General features: G+C 50.5%; 2 protein-coding genes across 2 annotated transcripts in view; one reads left to right on the top strand and one right to left on the bottom strand.

The window, feature by feature from the left end:
• Window positions 1–10,025, top strand: part of EFR3B (EFR3 homolog B) — a 79,000-nt gene extending 68,975 nt beyond the window's left edge. Inside the window, exons 19-23 of the mRNA XM_066386334.1 lie at window positions 291–382; window positions 2,210–2,258; window positions 3,599–3,705; window positions 5,031–5,080; window positions 5,509–10,025. Coding sequence (XP_066242431.1) covers window positions 291–382; window positions 2,210–2,258; window positions 3,599–3,705; window positions 5,031–5,080; window positions 5,509–5,614 — 404 coding nt within the window. The 3' untranslated portion in view covers window positions 5,615–10,025. The remainder of the gene's footprint in view (window positions 1–290; window positions 383–2,209; window positions 2,259–3,598; window positions 3,706–5,030; window positions 5,081–5,508) is intronic.
• A 2,230-nt stretch (window positions 10,026–12,255) lies between these two features.
• Window positions 12,256–18,442, bottom strand: POMC (proopiomelanocortin). The gene is made up of 3 exons (XM_066384961.1): window positions 18,342–18,442; window positions 15,052–15,203; window positions 12,256–13,038 (listed from the first exon to the last, which is right to left on the bottom strand). The coding sequence occupies exons 2-3, from the start codon at window positions 15,181–15,183 to the stop codon at window positions 12,415–12,417; spliced, it is 756 nt and encodes a 251-aa protein (XP_066241058.1). The 5' UTR covers window positions 15,184–15,203; window positions 18,342–18,442; the 3' UTR covers window positions 12,256–12,414.
• Between the last annotated feature and the right edge of the window lie 610 nt (window positions 18,443–19,052).

The raw sequence follows: 19,052 nt of genomic DNA, 5'->3' as shown, positions 1-19,052 counted from the left end.
CACTAGTGCTCTGAGCAGATGATACTTATACAAATTGAGATGTGCTTTCTGGTCATAAGCAGATTCTTTGTGCTCATCAATGATTTCAAAACCTTAGCCCTAAAGAGCAGAACTCAGCAGAGGAGGCCTGCAGCCTTCCGTGAAGTCCAGCTGTGGCCTCCATGTGCACTGAGCCCTCCGAGGACTGTGGACAAGGCAAAGGCACAGGCTTGGGAAATGGCGCCAGGGACATGATCCTGGCACGCTCCCCAAGGGCTGGGAACTCTAGCTTCTGACTTCTCCTTTCCTAGATGAGGATCGCTTATCCAAGAGGAAGAGCATTGGGGAAACCATTTCCCTGCAGGTGGAGGTGGAATCCAGGAACAGCCCCGAGAAGGAGGAGGTGAGTGTCTCCTTCTCCATACACCGTCCTGGTGAAGCCCAGCGTCCCCAGGGGAGGGGACCTGCGCCTGCCTCGTATGCAGTCAAACACTCCAGGCTCCAGGCCCTTAACTTCACAACACACTTAAGATTGCATAGAAAGTAAATTTCTCAAGGAAGTCCAATTTTCTTACTGTCATCATATATATCAAAGGCATTTCCATCTGGAAAAAAGTATTTGTATCCACTTACTCCCTACTACACTCCCATGAGGATGTCATAAAAATAGCTCTTGAGAGATTTGCTGGTTGTCACTGGCCATTCACAGTGGAGACAGACATGCTCCATGTTGCAAATTGGAAAGGCCTAACAGGAGAGCAGAGGGTGAAAATAGCTTCCATGGTGTTTCTTCCAGATATACCCATAAAGGTGCTCTTTCAAAGGGAAGAGTGCAGCTCAGAGATAACCTCTTCCATCTCTTCTTGAGGGCTGTGCATATCTAACCTCTGCACACATTAATATGTGATATCTCTCCTGCCATCATTTCTGCTACCTCAGAAAATAAAGCGGATGTAACCATGAGTTAGGGAGAATAAGGAATCATAGTGGAAATACCAGATTTACTTCTCAAATGAGAAAGAAATGGGGGAGGGGCCGGGAGGAGGGAGAAAGGAGCCCTGAGGAAGTTGAAGTCACAACGTGCTGTGCCCTGCACTTGTTTAATGGTGACTCTTCCGGTCAAGATGGAAGGGATGGAGATGTGGGGAAAATGTCCTCCATGAGTGAGGATGTGGATATTGAAATTAGCACAGTCCTTGGACAGGGACAGTTTCTGCCCTGTAGAGCCTATAATTGCTATGCTAACACATTTTGCCACTTCTACTGAATTACTGGTCAAGAATCCTGCAAAGAGTCGGGCTCACTGAATATTTGTTGAATGACTTTATCCCATGCCTGCACCTCTGTCCTTTTCTATGAAAACAAGCATTTATTGGATGCCAAACAAATTAAAAAGTGTGCAGCTCAATGAATTTTCACAAAAGGAATGTACCCGTGTAGTCAGGGAACAGAACGGTGTCGTTGCCCAGGAGCCCCGCCTCTGCACCCCACCCCGACCCCAGCCAAGGGGGCCACTAGCCTGATTCATGTCACTTCTTGAACTTCTTGTCAATGAGGTCATTCACTCCTGTGTCTGTTTCTTTCACTTAATATTGATATTATATTTAAGTGAATATGAGTACGTCATGGGCCTTGCTTCAAAGAGCTCATAGTCTAGTGGGGAATTCCCAGAGCTTAGTCCAGACTCCTTTGTTACTTTCCACTTCGGTCTGAAGGCCACACACCATGGAGCACCCTCCTTTGGATTTTATTATCCTCCAACCCATTTAATAGGCTCTCTGGAGGACTGAGGTCCTGTGACCCGGGTCCCTGGTCCAACCTCAGCATTTCTTACCTTTATTTAAAACTTGAATCACCTCACTGGATAATGTAATATTATAAGTCCTCAAAAATATTATTCAGTTCTTGAAATCTACATTTGAGATTATATTTGCTTCCAATATTTTCTCTTAGGTCTCTGTAGATTTTTTTTTTTAACTATACAGTGTTTTCCTCCCACCAGCTTAATGGGACAAGCCAGGGGGAGGGACAGTGAGTTCTTTTAGGTGAGACTGATGAGGAATTAGCCTCCACACCTGGTGAGAAGTGGGTGTCCTGGGAGAGTTTCTGCCCAGTGACTCGTTCTTCTGAGAAGTGGGCTGCCAGATAACTGAGGAAGCCAAGGCTGCCCCCTGCCCCCTGCCCCCTGCCCCTGCTCCACCTGTCTGAACCCTTGTCCCCTCTCCCTCAGCGGGTGCCAGCCGAGGAGATCACCTATGAGACTCTAAAGAAGGCCATTGGTAAGTGGGAAGTCCCCAGGGACTCGGGTTGGAGGGAAGGGCAGGGCTGGGTCCTGGCTGCAGGTGGGTGTGTGTCACCCTGTCTGCTGCCCTCTGGAGGGCAGGTCAGCACGGACATGAGGGCAGAGGCTGGTGGCTTCCTCTGAACTCATTTCAACTACCAAAGTTGCAATCAAAAGTCGTGCTCTTCGGATGGGATCAGCAGTGTTGCCCCGTGTACCTTAGGTCCAGAAATCCTTTTGCTACTGACAGCTGCCTTTAAAAGTAATCCACTGAGGGTTAGAGCCAGCCCGGTAAAAACTAATTGTGTATAATTGTGTATTTGTGTATAATTGTGTCAAACCTTTTTTTGACTATCTTTTGGTAGAATGTGATACAAAAGAACAAGTTGACCAATGAAAGCTATTAAAGACAAATCATTGGTTATTTAATAATGGCAATTGATTTTAAAATGCAGTATTACGTCTTCTGTCTGAATTATTGGTCAATGGAGTATTCCAAATGACAGGATTTTTCTGATGCTGATGACTAATTATGTCTTCAAATGTCAAATCTTTTATTTTATTTTTTAATTTGAGAGAGAAAGAGAGAAGTAACATCGATTTGTTGTTCTACTTATTTATGCATTCATTGGTTGATCTTGCATGTGCCCTGATCAGGGATCAAACCTGCAACCTTGGTGTATCGGGACAATGCTGTAACCAAATGCACTACCTGGCCAGAGCCCAAATGCCAAAACTTTTTTATTTTGTTGTCATTGATGATACTCTTTCAGAACATATGCATTTTCTACCTTCGAATAAACAGAGAATGATGAACATATTTGAGGCCCCTCCCCATTTTTTTCTAACCCATTTGGGATACCAAGAGGAGTATGTGGAAGCTTAAATGGCCTCACGCTGCTCTGCCATGGGGCTTCTGCACTGGCTTTTGTGAGCTCTCTGGCTTTTTCATTGATGATGTCCCATTTCAACCCCCCACCTCCACCCACCAGAATACTTCTTGTCCCAGGAACTTCTGGTTAGGAGTGTTGGTGGCAGTTTAGCTATGTGGGGCTTTAAAAGCCCAACTTAAGGATCCATTCAACCAGGTCTCAAATCCTCACACAAAGAAGGAGGCTGAGTCCTCAGACAAAATCAGTAAAATGTCTAGCCCTCCTGGGGCCAAGGAATGGCACCACAGCCTCCATGCCACCGCCCCCTGCCCATCAGCAGAGGGGAGAGCCCAAGCCGTGGTCCCAGCCAGAGCTCCCGGGACGGCCCACCCTGTCTGCGCCCTCTCCAGTCCCCACCCAGCAGCAGCAGGGCGGAACCTGAGGGCCAGCTTACTCTGTGCCGCAGTGGACAGTGTGGCAGTCGAGGAGCTGGAGCGTGAGCGGCGGCGGCAGGTGGTGGAGAAGTTCCAGAAGGCGCCCTTCGAGGAGATTGCAGCACACTGCGGGGCCCGGGTGAGTGAGACCCACCCGGGCGGGGCCTCGGGGACCAAACGGACACTGCATTTGGTCCAGGGCAGGACTGAGTTTCTAGAAGAACTTGGTGCTTTTGTCACCCACAAATTAGGGTTCCGATACCAACAATGCCCTGGCCCTACATTGTTTCCCTGTGAACCCAAAGACTTGGCTGTCAGTCGTACAGGCCTCCAGACCTCACCCTTTTCATAGGAGAAGTCCTGACCTCAGGAGCTCCTGTATCAAACAGACAGATGGTAATTATTATCATAACAGCAAGTACTAAACAGCACTCACTGTGCCCCAAAACAGCTTGCATTAGCTTTGGTCATTCCTGTGACTACTCAGCGAGGTTGGTGGTGCCTTTGCGGCTGTCACGTGGCAGAGTGATGGGGGAGGAGCCATGGCAGAGGAAGGGTGGCCAGTATTTGCGGCAGGACCCACTCCCAGGCGGGGGCGGGGGCGGGGGCTGGGACCGCCAGCTGTGGGAAAGAGAGCCCATAGAGAGGGCCCCAGACAGGCAGAAGCAAGGACTCGTGTCTGTACTTAAAGGAAGAGCACAAACATTTCTTGAAGTTGATTTTATATGCCAGGATTTCTTGGTCACGGTGTTCATCTTGGTAACACTGAATTAAAATTGTAAACATCTAGAATTGACAAGTAATTCATATTATATTGCACTTTTTTCTATCAAAAGACATGTAATAGTCTTTCCTGTTATATAATATATATTTCCAATATACATATTCATATATATTTCAGATGTAATAATTATATCTAACAATATATAAATATGTATAATATATTATAGATTTTAGGGGCCTATATGATCCTAACTTCTCATCCCCTCTCAAGGGGTGGATGCTGCTTGTTTCATGAGCTCAGAGTTGAGGCCCAGTTACGGAACAGGCGCACAACTCCCTCTCTGTGCGTGGCCTTGGCTGGAGCCAGAAAGGACCACAGAGGGCCTCTCCCCTAACCCACCAGTTTTGCACAGCTGCTTCTGTGGAGTTAAGGGAAGCGCTGGAACCAGCTCCGAGCCTCCTGACTCCATGTCCCGCAGGCCCTCCCAGCCCACTTGGAGGAGCTAAGAACTGCCTGTTAGAGTCCTGCTAGTGTTCCTGGTCCCCGCGCTGTCCCCAGCAGGCCCTCACTTGATGGCTCTGCCTGACCTCACCCCACAGCCAGGGTCCACAGACACGTGCTAGCAACGACCTCCCACCGTTCCCTTCCTGAGGCTGCACTGTCCAGAATTCCAGTGCATGCTCTGGATGGGGGGCTCGTGACAGGGAGCCCCCACTCACTCTCGCTCTGTTTGTGTCTAGGCCTCGCTGCTGCAGAGCAAACTCAATCAGATCTTTGAAATCACCATCCGGTAAGTGGCAGCCCTGGCCAGGGGCCCCCTCCCTCCGTGGCCCAGCGTTGGGCCCCCTCCTCCCTAGTCCTCCTCTCACACCTGTCTGCAGTCCCCCCTCTCCCCAGCCTCTGTCTCCAGTCCTGGAGTCAGCCGCCAACTCTCCCCAGAAAAGGAAATCGGGACTAGAAAGGGAAAGCGAGAGTTCAGTGAACCCTGCAAAAGAGCCAGGGGCCCTTGTTTCCCAGGCTGACACTTCTTTCTAAAGCAGCAGTGTCACTGTAGAACCTGCCATGGAGCTGTAGATTCTAGAACAACTTGAAACTTGAGAGCCCATGGAGTGACAACTGCTCTGGTCCCTACTCAAAGGGACTCACAAATCCACTGCTCCATTTGGTTGCATGGTGTGGGGACCCCCCTCACTTTCTCCTCCATGCATTCCGCCCCAGGCCCCCTCCAAGCCCATCAGGAACCATCACCGCAGCCTATGGCCAGCCTCAGAACCACTCCATCCCCGTCTACGAGATGAAGTTTCCGGACCTGTGTGTATACTGAGACCGGAGAGCTGGAGCTCCTTGGAAGGGTGAGGTCTGAAGGAGGGGCTCAACCTCACCCCGGCCCCTACTACCTGCAAATGGAACTGGGATCTCAGAAAAGGTCACCTTGGATGGCAGCACCTTCCCAGTTAAACAAGGTGGAGCCCCAGGCCTGTCCGCTTCCCCTGGTCTTCCCTGAGGACATTACCACCTAGTAAGCCTCTCACCTACTCTTTAGTCTCCCCCTTTGTGTCAGCAAGGGGCCAAGAGTCGTGGGGCTCTGAGGTCCCTAGGAGCTCCTGTGTGGTGTAGCTGGTGAACCTTTTATGTGTGGGGGTGGGCGGGGGCACAGCTGCCATCCCCCAGGAGGGAACAAGATGGAAACAGCTGGTCACAGGAAGGCCTGCTGTGAGCGCTGGGTGACGGTGTGATGGGAGGGGCAGCCCCTCTCTTCGGTCCCCAGGCCCTGAGTCTCCGGTGTCTCTCCCGCTCTCCTCCTGCTCACCTTGCCAGCTGTCTTTTTGTGATTCTGTTATTAATTGATGTTGCACCCTTATAACAGGGGCTGGGGCAGCGACACCACAGGGGCAGCACAGGGTGACGTGCAGGGCAGGCAGCTGCTGGCCGAGGCGCTGGCTCTGCCCAGGCTGTGCCCACCTCCCCGAGGGGAGCAGCCAGCAGAGGCAGGCAGATCCCTCTGTAGCATCTTCTCACCTCCTGTGTTCAGAGCCAGCTTGCTCTGCCCTCCCAGGGTTCTCGCCCCTCTGGAAGTTTCTCTGAATGGAGCTCTGTCTTTGATGCCCTTCTGCCCGAGGAACCCCATGTGTTTCTACAGCCTCTGAGTTGAAGGAGGGCAGAACCAGATAATGTGGTTCTAGATGACTGAAAAAAGGAGGAACTGTGGGGCCCCAGGCCTACCAACATCACTTCCAATGGCCACGTCCTGTGAAAGAGGCTCCTGGCTCCACTGGCCAGGGTGGGGGAGCTGGCCAGGAAGAGTGGTCGTGGGAGTCGGAGCAAGGGACTCAAGGACGTCAGAAGTCAACCCTTTGGATGTTTCATTTGAGGAAGGAAGGATACAACACCTGATACTGGAATGATATTTTTTTGGACACAGTCTGGACCTCAGTGCCTACTGGCCAAGCTTGAGGCCTGGGGAAAGTGGCGGAGGGACCCTGGGAGTTCTGCGTTGCTCCTGTCTGTGTGTGAGGAAGAGCCAGGAGGCTGTTTGCTGTGCACCCTGCTTTCCCTTTCTCGTCCTGTCCAGGGGCCTTTGTGCCTCCAGAGTCACCTCAGACAGGAGCTCACCTGGGCCTCCTATGACAGGCCCCAAATCCCCAAAATAGTTCTCTTCCAGTTAAACTTCCCATAACTTTTCTGATCTGATGTAACTCGCAGTAAGGTGTAAATGGCCAAATAATTCCTCCCTGGAGAGTTTGTATTTTTTAAAAAGAGGGAAATTGAATATATTTCTTGACCCAAAGGAATCCCTTGCAGGGACAATTTTAGGCACAGGTGAGTGGGGTCAGAGCAGGCTGTTTCTGCTAAGGGGATGACAGTCTTTTGGGGACCCCCTTGGGTCCCACCCTGTAGGACCCTGCGCAGCTGCACAGTGAGAGCCTGATGATCAGGACAGACAGGTGTATTTCTCAAATCAGGACCTTAACACCCATTACAGTGCAGTCATCTCTTGGGCAGGGGCTTTCTGACCCTTGTTCTTTTGTTTTCCCCCTTGGTCGCTGCCTCTGCTGCAGGCCTGAAGCTTCCAGATGGCCCGCATGGTTACAGGGCCTGGGGGCTGGCTTCTGCTCCACTCGTGGCTTTTAGCTAATGCCGAACCAACCTTTTCAAGCATGAACTGAGATGTCTCCTTATTCAAATAAGTTGAAACAAACTTGAAGGCAAATAACCTTGGGAAGAAACTTCACAGGAAATCTTCATCTTGAGCCACAAACATCTTTCCTCACTAGTCTTCCTACCTGAGTCCCCTCCTTGGCTTTGATGAGAAACCCTGTTGCTTTCCTGCACCTACTTGACTTTAGGGTCCCACCCATGGCAACTGCACCCTGAGCACTGCCCTGGGGACTCTGGTTCTGGGATGTGGGAGGCATGGCCCCGGGGCCTCTTTCCTGAGCCAGCACTAGGACCAGAGAGCTGCAGGCCCACCAGGCGTCTCTCCCTGGTCCTCACCCCGGGAGCAGAGTGCAGACAGGTGCCAGGTTCCCATTCTGCACACCCTCAGCCGCTTTTCCTTCCTCTCTGCCCCAGCTGCTTGCAGAGTGCAGACGGGTGCTGGGTTCCCATTCTGCACACCCTCAGCTGCTTTTCCCTCCTCTCTGCCCCAGCTGCTTGCAGAGTGCAGACGGGTGCTGGGTTCCCATTCTGCACACCCTCAGCCGCTTTTCCCTCCTCTCTGCCCCAGCTGCTTGCAGAGTGCAGGCAGGTGCCGGGTTCCCGTTCTGCACACCCTCAGCCGCTTTCCCCTCCTCTCTGCCCCAGCTGCTTTCCTGTCCACCACGGCTGCAGGGCAAAGGTATGTTTCTTTTGGAGAACTGGCTGGGTTTTCTGTTTTTATTTTTTGAGGGTCCTCTTCCTGGTTTCAATTTAAACTTACACTCAGTAAAATATTAGGTTTTCTGCTGACAGGAAGTAGAACTTAGATTCTGGCCAAGAATCAGAAAGTTGAAGGTGAATGTTAACTCAAACAGACAATTAAATGATAAGTTAAGCAGTCTTTCACCACCATCCCCCCACCAGCCCTGGGAACAGATGCAAAGCAGAGTGTTGTGGGCGCCCGGGCCCTGGCCTAGCACCCATCACTGCCTCCTGCCTTCAGAGCCCCCTCGCGTCTGACAGCACCATGTCTGTCTTGTCACCGGCCCTTTTACCAGCCTTCCCTGTTGTGATTTTGAGCCAGCAAGCCCATGCAGACCAGTTGCTCCCCAAAGCCATCGAGGACTCTTGCTTCATGGGCCAGGGGTGGGTTTGGTTAGCACTCTGCTGACAGAACTTAATAGGCATGAATGCATTTGAGATTTAGAAGTTCTGTTCATGTGGTTGAGTCATGTTTGTGCATAAGAAGCAGGTCGGAAGAAAGCCCCAGTGTGTTCCTGGAGGCTTCTCCTGTTTTCCTGATAGTGGGTCCCCAGTGCCCTGTGCTGTGCCTGTTTCTGTTGTTCTCTCTCTGAAAAGTAGAAATAAGTGAATTCTTGACTCTTAAATGCCTCATCTCCAGAGAAGGAACCCAAGCAGTGCAGAAGAAGAACTAGAAAAATCCTCAGATACCCTCCTCTGTCCAGCTTACCACCTTGTACAGAAGTATAAACGGGTGAGCGTGCAGAGGTGGGGCTGAGCCACCTCAAGTGCTTGAAGAAGCTCGAGGGCCACACACACACTGCCCTTTGCCCTGGATGCTCTGAGTCCCAGAGAACATGTTTCAACTGGCTTAAGAATTAGAACAACCTTGGAGTACCTTTAAATGGCTCAAAGGCCAGACCTATTTCATTGTCCCTAGTCCTTCTGACCTGCTAGTGTCATTGAGAAGTGAGGCTCTTTCTTCTAATTCCTCTTCATGACCATAAAATGGCATTTGGCCATCTGGGGGCCTGTGGGGAAAGACTAGACCGGGGCTGTTAGGCTGAGTACTAAGGTTGAAGGTAGACAAGGAGATCAGCTCATCTGGGCCAGCCACGCCCGCTTCCCTGACCCATGGACCTGGCAGGCAGTAGTGCTGAAAAAGACATCTTCCTTACATCTGGGGAGATAGTTAAGGACAGAGTGATGCTTCATCCTGTTAACCTCAGAATTCTTCTGTCTCAAGTGGCCCCTTATCCCAAACCTGGCCGTTTCTGAAGACTGGAGAAGGATGGTCAATGGTGTGCCTGGCCAACCAGGGAAGTGGGGAGAAGACACAGGGGCTGTGGCTGGGGCTTTGTCGGGTCAGAAGGCAGACTCCTGTGCTCTCTTAGTGCCCGCCAGGTTGAGCAACACTTTCTTCCTCCAGATTTTAGGGCCTCATCATCTCCCCCTTTGAGTGCTTCCTTCATGAGTGTTGATTCTGGCCCGTGGAGTGCAGAGCTGTAAGTCCACAAATGCTGCAGCCCATCTATTATAACATGTCTTTGTCCATTTAGACCTTCATGACCTGGCTGAGAGTGGGTGAGCCCACGTGTGTGCATGTGTGTAATGTAATCCCCAGTTGACAATATATGTATATAATAGCTGATGTATTTAAACAGGAGTGCAGAATTAGTGCCTGTGGCAGTTTTCTGTATTTTAAACTCATTGAGTCAAATTAGTTTTAAGGAAAGAAAAAGGAGCTGGGGGGTAGGGGTGTGTAGGAAGGACTCTCAGCAAGATCATTCCTTAGGACTATTAGTCATGATTTCCCAATGAGCCTTTATGATGCCCTTTACAAATAAATGTTAATGTTGTCACCACATGGTTGTCTATTTGATTTCTTTAAAGTAAATGGTTTTTTGAGATGCAAACAGAATCTCATAATACCAACATTAACCACTGACATTTAGCCACCCCCACCTGCCATTACTTTACTTGCCTCAAAAGGAAGAATAGGGGGAAGGATGCCCAGGATGTAAACACGAGGCCCAGGATTCCCAGCATGGGAGCATTTTCTGATGGGAAAATGTGGGCCATTTCTTTATTGAAGTGGGGAAGACTTTATCTTAGGAATTTGGCTTTCTGATTCCTCTTACATCAGGGCATTCCACAAAATAAGTTGTGTAAGTGCCATAAACAAATGTTTCCCAGCCACTTTGATCTATACCACCCACTGGTATGTCTAATGCAGTTGACATACATGTGGACATCTCTGTGTGTAAGTATCTGTGAGTCTCTTGTGAATTGGAAATGTGTGTGGTTGCAAACCTGTGGCCCTAGCATTGTGGAAACATCATGGGGACATATCAAAGAAACCCAGCCCATGGCCTCTGCCTAGTAGCAGTTAGGTTTCCCTGAGAGCACAATACATATAGCAAGAAAGTTGTCATGCGAGCCAGGCTGCATGCCCTCCCCGGAGAGGCTGACTGCAGAAACTCTGAACATGAGCAGGTGTGACTGGGAGAGCTCACAGCTTTCCCAGTGGAAGTGGACTTGAGCCTGGGCTCGTGTTGAAAAATGGAGTAACATTAGGCCCTGGCCAGTTGGCCCAGTGGTAGAGCGTCGGCCTGGCGTGCAGGGGTCCCGGGTTCGATTCCCGGCCAGGGCACACAGGAGAAGCACCCATCTGCTTCTCCACCCCTCCCCCTCTCCTTCCTCTCTGTCTCTCTCTTCCCCTCCCGCAGCCGAGGCTCCATTGGAGCAAAGATGGCCCGGGCTCTGGGGATGGCTCCTTGGCCTCTGCCCCAGGTGCTAGAGTGGCTCTGGTCGCAGCAGAGCAACGCCCCCTGGTAGGTAGAGCGTCGCCCAGGGGCGTGCCGGGTGGATCCCAGTCGGGTGCATGCAGGAGTCTGTCTGACTGTCTCTCCCCGTTTCCAGCTTCAGAAAAATACAAAAAAAAAAAAAAAAAAGAAAGGAAAGAAAAATGGGGTAACATTCAAAATGGCGGGAAAAGGTGGAGAATTCCAGGAGGAGGGTGAAGAAGGATGAGAGAAGAGAGAGATTGGTAGATGGGAACTTGGGAAGTGGGGTTCAATAAGAAGTGTGAACTTCATTGACAAGGGCCCAGCACACCATATTCTGTAGTTTGAAATTAATGGAAAATTGGGGTGGGGTGACTTTTAGCTTTTGAGTCAAGAATGTGGGAAAAGCAAGATTTTATGTACATTACTATGAAGAATTTATCTGATGGGTTGGGAGGAGAGCAACTGGAGGTCAGTTGGTAAGGAGCTGTTATAATAGCAGAGGTCTGAGCCAGCAGCACTGAGGATGATGAAAAGGGCTTAGGCTAGGCAACATCAGGAGGAGAGAAGTGGGCATAGGTGGAGGAAAAGACAGAGCCCCCAAAGCTTGAGCCAATGAGACTGGAAGAAGTATCCATGTATATTGTGTTGTATTTATACAGACATGTCTCTGTGGGTGAGACCTTGTGTTTGAGAATGTTTGCATCTAGGAGTGCAGTCACATCTGAACTGATACCAACCATCAGCACACACTTAGCTTCTCAGTGGTAAAAAGATAATCAAACCCATTTTAAAAAATCAATCCACACAATTAGCCCTGACACAAGAAAGGGAAGAGGAATTAAAATTTTGAGCAGTCCAGAGACTTGCCTAAGGTCACACAGCAAGCTAGCTCCAGGGGGAGATTACCACAGCTTCCCACCTTACAGCCCACAGAGCCCTTTCAGTTGCAGTTGAGCTTCATCATTGTCGGGTTGGCTCTCGGAATTAGGTGCCAGGTGACTCTTGTAGGAATCCTGCCATTTGATGCCTCTTCTAGCTGAACAGTCTTTTCCCACCCAACACAGGGTGGCAAATGTAGCCACCCTGAGCCATTACCTAAATTATTTGGCCGCTTGAAGACCCATTTATTGCGAGGATTGGGAAATACATTTCAGTTCAGTTCTCACTGTCTTATAAAATATATTGCCTCTTGGTCATAGGGAAACTATTATGTCTCGACTCCACTATGTGCTGCTATTTGATGGGTATGCGTTTTTATTTCATTCACCCAGTCAATATTCAAAGTCACAGACAGGTGTGCAACTTGAAAGGTTTATTTCCTAACTACAAACAGCTTGAACAGGCTGAATATCTGCCGCTCCCACCGCCTGAGCGAGGAGCCCACCGATACTGGGAAGTGGCGGGCGCTTTGGGGTGGACTTTCAAGAGAGAGAAGCCCCTGGCCTCGCTGAGATCCTCACTGGCCCTTCTTGTGGGCGTTCTTCATGATGGCGTTTTTGAAGAGCGTCACCAGGGGCGTTTGGCTCGTCTCGGAGGTCATGAAGCCGCCATAGCGCTTGTCCTTGGGCGGGCTGCCCCAGCGGAAGTGCTCGATCTTATAGGGCCCCTCGTCCTTCTCGGCCGCCGGCTTGACCCCAGCCTCCGCCACCAGGCTGTCCTCCAGGTCGGCCCGGCCCTCGGGGCCGAGCGCCGGCTCCCTCTTGAACTCGAGGGGTAAGGCCTCGGCCGACTCGTCCTCGGCACCGTTGGGGTACACCTTCACCGGGCGCCGCTTCTTGCCCACCGGCTTGCCCCAGCGGAAGTGCTCCATGGAGTAGGAGCGCTTGCCCTCGCGCGAGCCCGGCTCGGGGCCATAGCCGCGGGGCCCGAGGCCTCCACCCTCGCCCGCGGCCACCACCTCCGCCTCGCGCTTCTGGCCCGCGCCGCTCCAGCTGCTGCCGTTCCGGCGGCCGAAGCGGTCCCAGCGGAAGTGGCCCATGACGTACTTCCGGGGGTTCTCGGTCAGTGGCTGCTCCTCGCCGTTGCCGGGGAACACGGGTGTCTCGGCAGAGAGGTCGGGCTTGCAGGCCCGGATGCAGGCCTGCAGGTGACAGCGCGCGGTGAGCCTGCGCCCTGCGGCTTCGCCACCGCACGGCCGGGCCCGCCCCGCGCTGCGCCCGCGCCCTCCGCACGTGCCGGCCTCCTAGCTGCAGTGGCCTCCCTGCTGAGGACGTCCCACACTGTCCCCTTGGCACCCGCGGCCGCCAGAGGTGCAGAGTGGACCTCGTCTCTTTTGTACTCTGTACACCTTAGTACTTCTGCCCAGTAACTACAACAAACACCCCATTCCCCTCGGTGGTTTACGTGTCCCAAAGCTTTTGTGAGCAGGGTCAACATCTTACCGGTACTGTATATACCTTGTATATAGGACTTAACCAGTCAATGGCAGATGGGTGGCAGCTGTTGCCCTTAATATATATTGAATAAATAAATACGGTTCAATATGAGTCTGCATGGGGCATTGGGCTGAAATTAAGGGGAGAATATCCCCCGTATTTTCAATAATGCCTCAACCTTACCCCAGTGATCTGCAAACCTACCTCATGTGCTACCCCAGACATCGCCTCCTGTCATGCCTCAAAACTTTCCCACACCCATCTGGCACTTTCTCTAGTTTTCTCAAGTCTTCTGAACTGATCCTGTGCTCTCCCCAGTCAGTGAGCTTCCCTGTCACCTCATTCTGATTGGAGGAAGGGGTAGAAAGCCAGGAGTACTTCCATTGCATGGGTCATGGAGCCTGTGTCTCTGCTTTCTCTAACTAGACAAGTTGACTGTCGTACTCATTTGCTTAGGAAAATAACCTATATCCTGCAGCCTTGAGTTTTCAGTTACTTAGCAGCTCCACCCACTCTTTTGAGTTGAGAATTTCATGCTCCATGGATCTGGAATTATAACACTACAGAATATTAATGGGAAAATAAAGAAGATCTCATTCTCTTCTCCCCTAAACATATGAAACAGGAGGCTCAGATGGGTGAAAGTTCCTTGACAAAGTTCTACAGCTCACTGGTGACAGAACTGGGACCAGGACCTATGGATTCTGACCATGACTAGTGCTCCTTCTCTAGTGAGCTCTACGCAAGAGATGCTGTGCAGTGGGTATCGCCAATCACGAGTCTCTTGGGTCTCTCTGAACTAGAAGCCTCAGAATTCCCTGGGCTCTTTGTTTCTATTTTATATTCTACAGGCAACCTGCTTTGTGTTCTCAAGAAAGTCTCTCTCTTACCTTAACTTAGCCTCTCCATTGGCGAAACACACATAATGTAATGAATGATATGCATTCAATCCTCACTAGGTAGGAGCTGGCAGCAGGATGAAACTCAGTCACTGACACCAGCAGTGTGTCTTTTAGTCCTTGGCTTCCTATAGTTTCTCATTTATGCCTTCCAACACACACACACATACACACACACACACACACACACACACACACACACACACACACACACACTGGTCATTTGGAGAGAACTCCAGCCTGGCACAAAGGACCTTTACATGCTTCTGGAAAGGCTGTAGAAGGTCGGTCTTCCAGAAGCATGAGACATTTGGCACCAGTTGAAAGAAAATGGCACCTGGGTTTTCCTCCTCCCTCTGGAGATGATTTGCAGTACTACCTAGCTGGCTTTGTAGCTGGTAGCAAATAGAAAGGGAAGAAAAATGGAATGAAATGTCAAATGACAGGAGGTTATTTTTAAGTGAATAATTTGGGAGCTAAAAGATTGAGAATGTAGGCTCAATTGAGGAGCAATTATTGTTGTTATTAATATTAGTATTATTTTACTGGCATTATCTCTAAATAGCTTAAATGGAATGACAGTAAGTAAAGATAATTGAGCAAAAATTGTGGACCAGACCCATCTCCCCGAAGCTGCTTCCTCCCCATCTTGGTCCAGTGCTGACTTCACCCTGGGGTTCTGTTTCTGACCTGGGTTGAGTTACCCGTATCTCTGGGAATGAATTTTCCCTTGTACATAGCACTTTCTCTTGTGCTGTCCTAGCCCCACCCCAGTTCCATCTAATGCCCAAATCAAGATGACGGCTGTGGCCCACATACCAGCAAGTTACTTTCCGTGGTGAGGTCCTGACATTGGCTGCTCTCCAGACACCAGCCACGCACTTCCATGGCAGCCTGAAGCAGCAAGGCAAGCAGCAGGGCCCTCGAACGACTGCAGCACGATCTAGGCATCTTCCAGGCAGGCTGAGGCTCTGCAGAGGCAAACAAGTTTGGTGGGACCCCTGTGGGGAGCAGAACAATGTTGGCCACTCACCAGGAAGGACCGGGAGCCAACACTAACAACACAATGACTTGTGGAGCTCAAGGCTTTTTGAGGACAAGAGCAGTTCAAGAAGGTTGGTGTGCAGGGTGATGGTGTGAGTTGTGCTTGAGAGGAGGGGTATAGGACCTGGGAAAGGCACATGCAATTTCTCCTTTATCTCCTATTAAAAATCAGACCCCAAAGAAGGTTAGGGCTAGAAGCTGTTTTAGGTCTTATTTGAGAGATGAGAAACTGAGGCCCAGAGAGAGAGTCAATAACTTGGATATTCATCACAAGTTAAGGCTAAGTTCTGTTTCTAGAAAAGCTTTCCTATTTCACCACCTCATGAAGCTATAGTTCTAACACTCCATATTCAAGGAGTAAGATAGGAAAGATAAGAACTTTCCTCAAGGTGGTCTCTCCCCCTTCTTCCCCACCAAGGTCCTACCATTCCTTAGAAACTCTATTTCCTGTGAATAGTAGGTTTGCATAAAGGCAAATAAAATCTCTGGCCAATTTAGCCAAAATCTCAGTCAACCAATTTGCTGTCCTGTACACAAATCACTCAAGTGGCCACTATTTCCCAGACTCCTGTGACTTTGGAGAGATTTGTTTTTTATAGCAACCCCCATTCTTTGAAAAGTGAGTCATCTTCTGAACACATTACATGTCAGACATCTTGATCTCTGATTTTCTCAGATATAGTCTGAAACAGCTGGACTCGAAGATGTTATTGGTGTAGAAAGGAAAGACATGATGGATACATGGAGCAGAAGGGAATGACCTCCCATTGCAAACACCTATCAAAGACACTGTCAAGTCCCTCTCTGCAGATACTGAGGGGCACGATGCTGCCTTTTGCTCTTGTGCCCAGCTCTCTAGCTCACACGCTGCCAAGTCCCTCCCTGCCCAGGTTGGCTCCCTGATGTGGCCCCAAGTTCTGTGATCAGCTCACCACCAACCCCATGATCATTTTGTATTTCAGAAGATCTTCTCAACCAGCTGTTAGGAAGAAACCTAATTAGATGAGAAAAGAAATTCACATTAAGGTAAGGATGACTAATTATTTGTTGCTGTTAATGGGCATTTGTATTTTAAGATGTGTGCTAAAAGGAACCTCTCATTTGTAGAGGTGTGGGCCAAATATTTTTTATAGGGAAGGCTCTGGAAGTGAAGGTTCTCTCTGGCTTTCATTGTCTACTTCGGGAAGCCACTTCCTCTTCTCTGCCCCCCCACCCCCACTTATTTCCCCAAAAGCAAGCCAGCTCAGGGCTACCTTCTGAATGTTGTCAGAGCAGCCATTAGATGGCGCTGGCAGCCAATGAGCCGACCCACCAGCATCCCAAGCACCTGGGAAAGTGTTGGTCAACTTAATGCCAAGATGTGACCAGGGATAGGCTGCTTCTGTTGTGGCTTTTTGACACTCCAGTTCAAATATGAAGCCTGAACTTGGTGGACAGTGCAGTTCATACTACAACTCTGAGACCACATAGCACACGGGGGTCAGGAGAATGCCCAGATTTACACCAGGAGCAGAAAAATAATTACCATGTATCACCGTGGCCAGTGTAAAATAACGTTAACATATTCATACAGAAAGGAGTAAAGTCATACAGCTCTGCCACTTCCCTCAACTCTATTTCAGTTCTCCTCAAAACTGGCAATCCAGTAGTGATTTGCATTTTCTAAAATCCTACCTCAGGATTTCAGGACCCCCGGAGAGCATGTCCTTACCTTCTGGCTGGGTGGGTGCTGTACACATGGTCACTCTCACTTCCCACCCTCTCAGAGCTCTGCTCTACGGCTAAAACTTTAGTGTTTCCCAAAAACAATTATTTTCTTTTTGCTTGTGTGTAGTCTTTTGTTTTCTACTATGGATAAATATTGCCTTGTGCCATTTTTTTAAAAGCAACATAGTAATGGGAAGATGTCAAATATTGTGCTTTTTGTATGTAGGGAGAGTATTTTAAAAGCCCTGGGGGGAAAAATAGAAATCTGTAATTTGTTAGTCTTGACATTGGCTTGTTACTAGAACTACATTTGTTAGAACTTCATATGTGTAGGCAAATTCTCTGAGAGAAACAAAAACATTTGGTGTTTGCTCTTAAAATTGCACTGTGCCCATGAATTTCTGTATAAATTAGAGTAGCTGAGGTGCGCAGTTTTGTCCTTGCACCAAGACACACATGCGTCAAGTGCTAAAACAGAAGTGTCAGAAGATCATTAAGTCATTAAGCCATAATCCGAAAATATCTTAACAATTGATAAAACAAATACACACCTTTACTTTCCTTGCTCCTTCCAGCCATTCTGTAAGAACCGCCACCTCCCCGTTGAGACACCTAGAATTTGAGGGGTCCAGATGCCCTGCAGACCCTCCCTTCTCCACTGGCTACCGCCTTTGCCTGGGCCGCCGTCGACTCGGACAGCTGCTTCCGCCCGGCAATCCAGGGTCTGCGCGGCCGGAGGTCCCCTCTGCGGTCTCACTGAGGGCACAGGCAGGGTGGTTCAGGACCTCGGACAGTTCCAACCCGGGCCACCTCTTTTAAACTCAGTTGGGTCTTGTAGTCCTGACCGAGTCGTTATCACAGCTCAGCCCCATAGGATGCGCTAAGGTGGGCGGTAGAACGAGGATTCAGGGGTCTGAATCCAAAAAAGTCTGAAATGCAGCAAGTATGTTGTAAAGTTTAGCCTTTTCTCTCCTGCTCCCGTTTCCAACGTTAATTTGCGCTAGAATATGTGGTATCTTTTAAGTAACATCTACCCAGAAAATTAGGAGAAAGAGCTGCCCTCAGAGCGGGCTCTACCGAGCTCTGCCAGGAGGCGGCAGGGGTCTCAGGAGCTCCAGCAGCCCCGGTCCCCGGGGTCCCCGGGGGAGACGCGGCTGCCAGCTCCTGGAAGACACCGCTCAGGGTCGCCGCCCATCGCTCAGTCCGGAGGCTGCCGGCGCCGCCCCGCAGCCGGCGGCTTCCCACGCTGGCGGTACACCAAGTTTTCAAAGAACCCAGGACCGCGGGCGAGAGCATCCCGAGTTCCCAGGGCCGCGAGTCCCCGGGTGGGAGCGACGCCCCGCGCGCTGCGCCCTTACCGGTCGCGGAGAGGCTGCTCCCGGGCGGCTCCCGCTGTGCCTGAGTGAGGGCGCTCGCTGGCCTCTCCCGGTGGGTCACGTTTCTCCCGTTCTTTCTCCTCCTCCCCGCCTGATCCCGGTCGCTCTCCTCGGTCCTTTTATACGTACGAGTTCGCCGGAGTGGGCGCTAGATGGAACTTCCCGGCAGAGCAGCATAACACGCAACTCCCGTCCAAGGAAAGGGGGGCGTGGGGAGGGAGGGGAGTTTCCAGGTAGGGGCTGAGCGCAGGGGCTGAAGTGCGGGAAAAGGGGCCTTCTCTCTGCCCCCGGAGGCCCGGAATTAACACCAGCCCGCAGAAGGACGCACCTGGCGGAGGTCAGGAAGGAATTTAATTAAGGACGGAGTTGGGTCTCCAGTTGGGATGAGCAGGCAGCTTAGCACCCCGGTGTGGGGCGGGCCTGGTTGCGCCCGCTGAGGTCGATGAGGAGCTGGCGAGGTTACTTGTGTGCGTACGTGGGCTGGCATCTGCCCCGTTGGCATTTGCAGGTAAATATCAGGCAAAGAGAGGACGTCAGTAATATCTCAGATTTCCCCAGCACTTGGGAACTGATTTGAAGATACCACCGGGAATCCCAATCCTTCTGTTCTAGGTTGGGGGGGGGGGGGGACGAGAAGATCCAGAGGCACTTATCTGAGGTACAGGACAGGTTGCCTTCTTCCAGAGTGAAACT

This window comes from Saccopteryx leptura, chromosome 5 (genome assembly GCF_036850995.1).
Source record: "Saccopteryx leptura isolate mSacLep1 chromosome 5, mSacLep1_pri_phased_curated, whole genome shotgun sequence".
NCBI lineage: Eukaryota > Metazoa > Chordata > Mammalia > Chiroptera > Emballonuridae > Saccopteryx > Saccopteryx leptura.
The sequence above is the reverse complement of the archived record's forward strand: the minus strand, read 5'-3'. Positions and strand labels throughout refer to the sequence as shown.

What these genes read in the sequence shown, in the direction of transcription:
- POMC (XM_066384961.1), bottom strand. Translation starts at nt 15,183, where the DNA reads ATGCCTAGATCGTGCTGCAGTCGTTCGAGGGCCCTGCTGCTTGCCTTG. An exon ending in CCACGGAAAGTAACTTGCTG is followed by an intron (nt 13,039 to 15,051) that starts GTATGTGGGCCA and finishes TGTCACCTGCAG; the next exon opens with GCCTGCATCCGGGCCTGCAA.